The sequence below is a fragment of the Drosophila ficusphila genome, unplaced genomic scaffold (genome assembly GCF_018152265.1).
Source record: "Drosophila ficusphila isolate 14025-0441.05 unplaced genomic scaffold, ASM1815226v1 contig_791, whole genome shotgun sequence".
Lineage (NCBI taxonomy): Eukaryota > Metazoa > Arthropoda > Insecta > Diptera > Drosophilidae > Drosophila > Drosophila ficusphila.
The window spans coordinates 23,011,676-23,021,776 of NW_025064737.1; the positions used below are offsets into that span (position 1 = coordinate 23,011,676).

The following is a 10,101-nucleotide window of genomic DNA, read 5'->3' on the forward strand; positions in this document are numbered from 1 at the left end:
TTTTCTAACTTGTTTTAATTAATTCCAATTATTTCTTTAGCTGCCACATCGCACCTCGGAGTTACTGCAAATGCAGCAGCTAATGATCGACGATCTTAAAGGCGAGATCAACGAAATCCGCACGGCTGAGAAGGAACTCGACCAGCAGTTAAAGGAGGAACAGACTAGCGAGAAGCCAGCAGGCGAAAACGAAGTCCAGTCAGAGGCCAAAGTCAAAGAGGAGATTAAGCAGGAACCGATGGACAAGGCAGCCCAATCAGATGGAGTCGTGGACAAGTTTGATCTGCTGAAGAACAGCGCCGATGTGAACAAGGCCTTCAACAAGTCGCAGCCACCGCAACAGTCTGCAGTTAAGCAAGAAGAAAGACACGAAACTGTTGAGCCTTCAGTAAATGGAACTGTCAAGAGCGAGGACCAGGACAAGGAGTCCTCAAAGTATATCAAGAAGGACTATGACAACTTCGATATCGAGTCCGAGTTGACTACCAGTTTTATCATGAAGAAAGTGGAGCACAAAGCTGCTTTGGCCAAGAACTCCGAGAATCGCTACCAGGAAAGAAACTTAATGGAGCAACAACAGCAACATATCAAAGGCAATGGAGTGGATTCGGTGGACCAGGACGATCAATGGTACTGTCTGCAGAAGGAGCTCAACCTAATGAACAACGAGCCCATGCAGCAGCCGCAACCCCAAATGAACGGCAACCAGCACATGCCCATCAATCGCCATTCGGCGCAACACCAAACCCACTTTATGGACAATTCCAGCAATAACAACATGATGGGCAATAGCAATCACATCGCGGACCTGTTTCCCAATGGATGTATCGATAAGAGCAATCAGAGCACCACGAGCAGCAGCAACAGCAGTTGCATGAGCGAAAACCATGCTGGCTCCAATCCCGTCAAGACTGTCTCCTCGTGCAGCGGGCAGCGCGAACAGCCGGTGGTCTTGGATGCTGAACAGCAGAACGAGCATCCCGCCATCAGTGAGCTCTTCAGCTCGGACTCGGATGTCCAGAAGTCCGTGGAGACGCGACTGGAGGCCATGTTCGGAGAGTCGCCGGTGCATTTGGACGGGAAGGGCAGCAGCGATGCCCACGACATTGAGACCAATCTGGACGAGATCTTTGGCGATTCTAAATCGCCGGCTGCCAACCACAAGAGCAAGCTGAGCATGTGGGTGCCAGACGCCACGTTTATGCAGCAGACGCCTCAGCAGGCGCCGCAACAGCAGCAGCAATACGCAGGCACGCAGCAACCATCACAGCAGCAACATCACATTGAGCTGAACTGCAACAACAATCCCCGCTGGATGCAGAGCATGGAGGCGCACTACAGCGACTTCCTTTCCAGCGGCACGAGTAATGGAGAGCTGGTGAACGGATCAGAGTCGCGGAAACGGAGCTGGGACAGCCAGCTGATGGGCTCCGGCAGCGACATGGAAGATGACAACAGCAGCAAGCGCCTGTGCACGGCGTCATCATCCTCCTCTTCGTCGCCGATGTCGTCGCAGCAGCAGCAACACGTCCAGGTGCCACAGCATGGCCTCTTGGACACGGATATGTTGCCCGGCGGATTCCCCCAGATGCTGATGGACCAGCAGCAGCATCAGCAACAGCAACAGACCCAGCAGCAGCACAACTTTGCCTACGCCAACATGATGGACCAGCAGCAGCCGCAGCAGCACCATCAGCAGCACTTCCAGCACAACATGCAGCAGCAGATGCAGCAGCAGCAGCAGATGCACGTGAACCACATGGGCGGAGCCGCAGTCGGAGCTGGCGGGGAATACGACGATGACATCAGTCGTCATGTGGCCAGCGCCATCGACAGCATACTGAACCTGCAGAACAGCGGCGATTCGCTGCAGTTCTCGCTCGGGTCTATCCTCGGCGACAGCATGCTGGACGATCAGCGGCAGGCGGGCGGCAATCTGCCCAGTTGCCAGCAGGAGCAGGCGATTCAGCGACGTCGCCAGCTGGGCGAGGAGATGAACGACTGTTTGATCAGTGGCGGTGGATCTGCTGTCAGCGGAGTGGCGGACACCAGCAGCAACATTCTGCTGGAGCACCACCACCAGCAGCACCAGATGATGCAGAGCCACCAGCAGCAGCCGCACCTGCAGCACCATCACCACCAGAACATGGCACAGGCCCAGCACATGGGACAGATGAACGACTTCAGCTGCGTAACCGGCGGTCTGGACGATCCCGTCAAGTCGATCATGACCTCCTGACTTGGAGCTCCAGCAGTCAGTTCTGCGGCGGAGAATGCCTCCAACAGTCTGATACTAGAGTTTAATGCCACCACCTTGTGAAAAACGGTTGATCAAAACGACTTCCTGATTGTATAGATAAACCCGTCGTCTTAGTTGTCCTTGGTTATTGTTTTACCCCCGAGTACAAGCTCTTTTAGACCTAAGTTGAGACCTTAGCATAAATTGTTTTTACTTATTGTTTGTATTGTTTAGTCCAATGTTTTGTACAATATTTGAAACACCCTCAGATAACTAATTACTTAATGCACGAGCAAAAAAAAAAAAAGGGAAAGAGAACGAGGTGAAAGTGCGGTATAAATATATTATGACAGAGCCCCAATAAAGCCAAGAAAGCAATTGACGTGGTGAATTGAAAACTAAACGACGAATAGCATCAAATGCTTCTCACAGAGGTGCCCCAATCGGAACCCACTATTATAAATTATATAGCTACAGTAACTAAGAGAAGGCCCCTAGACAATTTATTCAAATGAAACCAAGAAAAGTACGTAAGAAAATAATGGGAGTGATGAGAGGAAAATACACGCGCAAAAGGAGAGGAATGAAAACGAATTGGTTGTATAATTCATAACTAAGTTACTTGAAGCAATTCTGAGAAACAATTAAAATCACGTTGCCAATTTTGTTGTCGTTGGAATATCAGGCAGAAAAAAATGAATTCGCGATCGATTTTTAGAGCCCCAGATATAATATATTTATTTACACATTACGTTGCGCAACATTTGTAAATAGTTAGAGCATGCAGCAGTTTCCGAACTGTATAACAAGATTAAAAATACATAGCTAAGCATTTTTAAAACAGCCGAGATATCATTTAAAGCGCTTTACGTACGACTGCTTCTGATATTACAGACAAACAAACCAACCTATTGACGTGCTCAATTCGAGAGTAAAGAATTTTTCGGCATAGCTACGGGTGTCATTGGCAAGCAAATGCAAAGATCTTAGGGATTAACAAGTACCAACTATGGCAAACTACGAAGCAAACCAAAAGCAGTTCAAAAATCACAATTTTAGCCAATTTAGTTTAAACATTTATAAATTATTGAATCTAATGTAATATCTTATACACTTAAACTGATCGATTGAAACGAGATGATAAGCTAGCTGATGATATCGGGAAGAGGAACCACAGGAAAACAAGTAACAACAAATTAACGAATCGTATCAATTGTATCTTGATCTTGCGACAAATCTGACTTGTGATTTGTGCCACGTTTTAAATATAGATGTCTGATTAGCTTGTAAACATACATAATAAATACGATTAAACTCTATACAAAAAACCCACACTCAGTAAGCCACTACGAAGTTTATCTAAAAGGAATCGCGAGCCTCAAGCCGCGAGTCGCGAAAGCAATTGTAAATGTTTGGCGTGGGAAGGGCGGGCGCCACGCATCAATTACATACCAATTACAATACTAACTACTACTTTAATACCACCACTAACACACCTACTACGATACGTACTACCATGGACGGAATGCTTGTATTACGTGTAGTCTGTAAGGGAACTTCAAGAGGTACCGTATTTTAAGATGTGCTTCGTTTAATCAGGCCACCCATCCATGACCCCTGACCTCTAACCCCCCTCCCCCCATCAAAACCTAAACCCGAACCCTGTTTCCACGAAAACCACCCACCTGTCCAGCGTCCCGTCTGAGTTGCATGATCTTGTATTTCTATTTTGAAACTTTCTAGTTATTATTCAAAGACAAATAACTTTTGTGTAAAAATGTATATGTAATAGCATAATTTAAGTTGGCAACCCAAAACTGAATAAATTTAAATCTATTGATAGATTATTAATTCGAATTGTTTTAAGTTGTATTTAGAACAAAATCGAACTCGGAACTCAAATCGGTCGCCCCTCCCGCCACCACCTATTCCACATAAACAAATCGCAGTGTTGTCACTTGAATTGTTCAGCTAAATGTGTCTAAATGTAATTTAACATAAAGAGAAAACTAAAGATTTTTAAACAAACATTGTGAGTTTTAATTAAACATCATCAGCATAGGGAGAGAGAGACAGCAAAACAAAGGAAACAACTTTAATATTTGATAGTTTATTAAGCCCATCCATTCATAGTCGTCATAAACATTAAGTACATAAAACAAAACAAACGAAAGATTCAATATAAATCTCACTGAAACGCAACAAACCGAAAACCCAACTGAAAACGGAAACTAAATAAAAGGAAATGCAATCAAATTTCATGCATTTGCGTTTGTACTGGGTGAAATGTTCTTAGGAAAATAAAGAAAATTCCATACAATTTTAAAAATGTTTGCATTTTATTATCGATTCGGTTCTTAATACGCAGGTTGCCTATGGGATTAAAAATGCGATTGGCGCATTTCCTGTGAGATTCGTTTATTCCGTACTTTTAAGATTACACACAAATCGACTTTGTGCTGAGTGCAACTGAGCTCCTAATATCATGCTAACATAAACATACAGATTTAACTACAAGAGAGATTACAAGGTTAAAACCTGCAGGCTGATTTCGTTGATGCTACTGGCTAATGAGATGAATTTGCAATAGCCCAATATCAAGTTACAGTATGTGCTTACAGTAGGAAATAAATTATTACAAAATAACAGTTATTAGAACCGAACAATATGATGATTTCAGTTTCAGGAAGAAACGACGAGTCGATTATCAGTTCAAAATCGCTGGGGCCAAAAACTACAAAATATAAAATTAAAGCGACTACCGAAGTTAATGGGTAATTAAGATTGATGGCCTTGTAAATACTTAATAGGTTAAATTTAAACAGTTTTATAATGTTTGTAAAATTAGTGTTTACACTTTACTTTTTGCCCCTGCGATTTCAAATTAGTTCTAATCAGTTCAAATCGATTCACTCCGATGTTGGGCATTGCTTTATTCGACTGGCCAACTGTGCTCGGCCTAACCCTAAGCTTAGCATAGTATTTGGCATTTGCGCTAAAGTACGATTTCGAGTAAAACGATTGTTGCAGCCTAAATGCACCGACCCTGTTCGGTTACCAGTTAGTTTTGCTGGCGCAACTAAGTTGCGCTGCCCTCTAGTTGCTTTGCTTAGGCGCTAGTTAAGTCTTGAGCGGATAGACAGGCAGTGGATGGCCCTCCGAGTTAAAGACCCACTGCTCCAGGTCGATTTCCTTGCGGTCGTCGCTGAACAACAGATAGAAGTACTTAAGGGTCTCGCTGAGCCAAAAGCTTTCCATCAGATCGCGCAGCCGAGTGTTCTGCGTATTTTTGACATTTCCCATCGATGTGTAGCCCGCGCTGACCTTGGCGTGAGTCTCAAAAGCCTGGAAGATGGTCCATCCCATGTCCTGGTAAGTCCGGTTGCCAGTCAAGGAGTAGAAGTAGTAAAGACTCTCCACAAATTCTGGGCGCAGCAAATTGTGTGCGTCGTTTGGCTTCACATAAATGTCCTGATCGTCCTTTTCTGTAAGCGCGAAGTACGAAATTTCGGCCGCCAGGTGTGTGGGATTCATCATGTAGGTTTGATAGCATGTATCCATAAGGTCCCTAGCAAGTATAAGATGTGAATCCGGCATACCGTTCTGGTGGCCCAGAAGCAAAGTGCCCGGCAAGTAGCACGTAAGGTGATCCATTTTTGGCTTAAAGTCTTTGCCATTGATCAGCTCGCCAATGTAGACCCAGTGCTCACGTGGAGTGCGCCGCATTAGCTGAGTAAGAACTCCATCCACTGCTTGCATATAGTCCAATATAAGGCTATAATAAACAAAGGTTAAGAAAAGCAAACAATTATCAAGTGGTAATTAAACAGCTGTCTGCTAAAAGAAAGACGTTACACGTGTAAAGCTATATAAACCCTATAATATGAATTATAACACTTACTTGTCGTTATCCTTACGGCCAGTCTGAATCCACTGTTTGAGCAAGTATTCATAGTAGGAGTCACCACGTGCACCCAAAGAAATAGTTGCGTAGTTACGGAAAGTTCCCGTATTGGCGTTAATGAAAATTGGTACCAGACCATGGTTCTTATCCAGATCATGCACCTTCTCGTTCACTTTTTGGGCAACCTGATAAGCGTCAGTTAATTAATTTTTATGTCACTTCCACCTATCCGTTTTGTGTTACCTGTTCATAAACTGAAATATTTGTGGAGCGGCTCAAATCACGAAACTCTAGCTGAATGGTGGTGACCTCACTGGTGGAGCTGTCCGGGGACCACTTGGGCGAATGAGCGGAGAGATCGCCGAGGTTCACATCCGAATAGGGAATATGTGATGGCGACAAGAAGGCGGGCAATAAACGGTTGCCCAATTCGGAAGCCTTGGCCAAAAACATTGTGTCGCCGCTTAGGTGATAGGCAGACAGCAATCCACCGAGAACTCTGATGGTCACTTCAAATAAATTAACATCGCGTTTAGTATCGAAGCGCAGTGAGTTCTCAACCCAGTCGCGAGCTTCCTTGAATTCTATGGGTGAATTAAAATAATAACATATATTAACCAGATATTTTTAAAAGAATGCTCGCTTACCTTCATCCAATCCCATTATGTACATGGTGTCCAATGAATCCACAATGGTCAGTCCCAGACCGAACCATTCGTGTGAGTACTGCGAAATGGGCTTCAGGTTGTCGTGTCCCCAGGCATATTTCTTGTATCCCGCCCAGGAATGCTTAAAGGCGGCCACCACCGCCGACTGCCTTTCGTTGGTAGCCCCATGGAAGTGCTGACCCATGGCTAAGAGAGGTTGGATCTTCTTTAGGTGCTCCTTAAAGCTGACTCCGCCCATATTTAAGGGATGTTTAATGGCCTGATCGAGCTGTTCGCGTTCGCTTAGCGGCTCACTTGGCGCCTGAGCAATTGGCTCTTCTACGTTGTTCAAGATGTCAATTCCACCCGTGTCCTGTTCCTTGTTGTTCTCCGGCGGAGGGAGCGCCACAGCCTGCGGAGGCCCTTGAACGACTACTGTTTCTGGCAGACGCACCACATTCTCAGCAGAATTGGCTTCCCCGTAGGCAATTAAATCATTCAACTGAAATTGATTGATAGAGAAAGATATCATTAAAAAGTTTCACTGAAGAGTGGCGGCCATAAATCAAAACATTAATGGCCAATCTTTCTGATAGCGAGGACTATCTTTATGCGCAAACAACTTAAGTCAATTAAGCACTTATCAATAAAGTGGGGCCTATTTACCTTATCGCTAAGAGCCTCGGCGAGGGGTTGTCCCTTATCTTCCGCTGCAGGCGCCGCTGCTGTGATTTCGGGCAGGTCCTTATCTATGCCTGGATGATGGTGAGGATTTGGCAGAGGCATTTGATAAGGCGCCACCATGGCCTTCTCGTCCACATCCTTTAGACTGGCGGCTAGCAGCTGATCGCCACTAAGGCAAAGAAGCACCGTCACACAAAATGCTGTTATGCCGAGAATAATGAGATTACGCTGACAACGCGGCAGCTGGTTCCAAGCCTGCAAGATTGAATGATTAGTTTGGTTAATACTGTTGGATTTGGGGCACAAGTTCCCCTGTCCACCTACCCGCCGCAGACTCTTCCTGCCCCGTTCATCCACCGTTACCGATGATCCTGTCGAGAGTGTTAGTGTTATATGACCGCCGTCCTTCATTATGTTTCTCCAAATGCCACTGCCGCCGGAATTCAGAGTATGGGAAAGTTGGATAGGAAATTCCACAACCTTCGCCTCAAATAAAAATCGATTGCTAAGCGGTGGTTTCCAAAGGTCGAATTGGAGCTAACTAAACCAGGGTTGGCCCAACTTCTGCGTTCCTTTACTCATTAAACATTTCTAATTCCTCCTGACCCTTAACTTAATTGTTCTTATTCGGTGAACACCACGAAAATTACAAAATATGAATTTATAAAACTATTGCTCAGAGAGCTGCATTTTTAGGGCTGCCAATAAATCGATAGGCACGATTTCGATAAATTATTTTTTCAGTTTTTGGATAGTATCGATAAGAAGTGGTATTTTGTGAAATAGAAACAGTGTTGCCAGGTGATGAAGGCCCGTATAAGCTAGATTTTTGAAAAAACTAAGCTAGAATAAGCTTAAATTAAAAAAAAAAAAAGTTCTAAAAAACAAGCTACACTCAAATTAGAGAAATTATTAAACCTTATTATGTTTTTATGTGGGTGGCAAAAATCATTGGGGCAATATTTTTGATTAGGTCTTCAAATTTTCATTTCGCTTATTAAAGCTTTACGTATAAATATGTTCTTAAAGTTTGCAATTCAATTAAATTAGTTAATAATTCATCCATTTCGTCATCTTGATCGACATTATAAAATTTTTAATTTTTTTTATAAGCATGATGTGCTTTTTCTTTATTTATCACTTTCAGCCAACATATAGATTTAACATATATTCACGATCATATGAATTGCACATAACCATCGGCAAAAAAAGAACAAGCTCCGGTATTTTCATTCCATAAAGCATATTTTTGTTACAAAACAAACTGTTAATGTCGCAAATACATATAAAACTAGAATATGCTAGATAAATTTTAAAATAAGCTATATTTCAAGCTATAAGCTACATAGAAATATTATAAGCTTTTCTAATTTTAAATATGCTAGAGCTAGCTTATAATAAGTTAAACTGGCAACACTGGTTATGATCGCCTGGTGCTTCAAATTTAAATTCCACACTTCGCGCGATCAAGACAGCTGATCGCTATGTTTTTAGATTTCAAACACCAGGCAAACATAATCCACAGCTAGCAACAGATGCATAAGAGTGACAACATTTATTAACGGGGCTTATGGCTGGTAGAAAATCGGATCATTTTGAATCGCCAAGTGACCAGTAGAAAATCTGCTCATTTGGAATCGCCAAATGCCCAGTAGAAAATCTGCTCAATAATAAACCAAAAACTTCTCGGTGACCACCTTCTGAATAGTTATGATCGCCTGATGCTTCAAATTTAAATTCCACACTTCTCGCGATCAAGACAGCTGATTTTGTTCGTCAAATCGCTGTTTTTAGATTTCAAACACCAGGCAAACATAATCCACAGCTAGCAACAGATGCATAAGAGTGACAACATTTATTAACGGGGCTTATGGCTGGTAGAAAATCTGATCATTTTGAACCGCCAAGTGCCCAGTAGAAAATCTGCTCATATGGAATCGCCAAATGCCCAGTAGAAAATCTGCTCTACAGAAACCAAAGAAACTTCTCGGCGCCCACCTTCTGAATAGTTATGATCGCCTGATGCTTTAAATTTAAATTCCACAACTTGCGCGATAGAGACAGCTGATTTTGTTCGTCAAATCGTTATGTTTTTAGATTTCAAACACCAGGCAAACATAATCCACAGCTAGCAACAGATGCCTAAAAGTGACCAGTAGAAAATCTGCAGAAAAACACCAGGCAAACATAATCCACAGCTAGCAACAGATGCATAAGAGTGACTACATTTATTAACGGGGCTTATGGCTGGTAGAAAATCTGATCATTTTGAATCGCCAAGTGACCAGTAGAAAATCTGCTCATTTGGAATCGCCAAATGCCCAGTAGAAAATCTGCTCAATAATAAACCAAAAACTTCTCGACGACCACCTTCTGAATAGTTATGATCGCCTGATGCTTCAAATTTAAATTCCACACTTCGCGCGATCAAGACAGCTGATTTTGTTCGTCAAATCGCTGTTTTTAGATTTCAAACACCAGGCAAACATAATCCACAGCTAGCAACAGATGCCTAAAAGTGACCAGTAGAAAATCTGCAGAAAAACACCAGGCAAACATAATCCACAGCTAGCCACAGATGCATAAGAGTGACAACATTTATTAACGGGGCTTATGGCTGGTAGAAA

General features: G+C 43.1%; 2 protein-coding genes across 2 annotated transcripts in view; one reads left to right on the forward strand and one right to left on the reverse strand.

Moving 5' to 3' along the window:
- LOC108088390 overlaps positions 1-4,500 on the forward strand; it is a 33,853-nt gene extending 29,353 nt beyond the window's left edge. Inside the window, exon 9 of the mRNA XM_017186139.2 lies at positions 41-4,500. Coding sequence (XP_017041628.1) covers positions 41-2,239 — 2,199 coding nt within the window. The 3' untranslated portion in view covers positions 2,240-4,500. The remainder of the gene's footprint in view (positions 1-40) is intronic.
- A 54-nt stretch (positions 4,501-4,554) lies between these two features.
- On the reverse strand, positions 4,555-8,181 carry LOC108088393 (endoplasmic reticulum mannosyl-oligosaccharide 1,2-alpha-mannosidase). The gene is made up of 6 exons (XM_017186142.2): positions 7,799-8,181; positions 7,457-7,729; positions 6,791-7,292; positions 6,387-6,727; positions 6,141-6,328; positions 4,555-6,014 (listed from the first exon to the last, which is right to left on the reverse strand). Exons 1-6 carry the CDS (start codon positions 7,883-7,885, stop codon positions 5,360-5,362), a joined length of 2,046 nt encoding a protein of 681 aa, XP_017041631.1. The 5' UTR covers positions 7,886-8,181; the 3' UTR covers positions 4,555-5,359.
- Between the last annotated feature and the right edge of the window lie 1,920 nt (positions 8,182-10,101).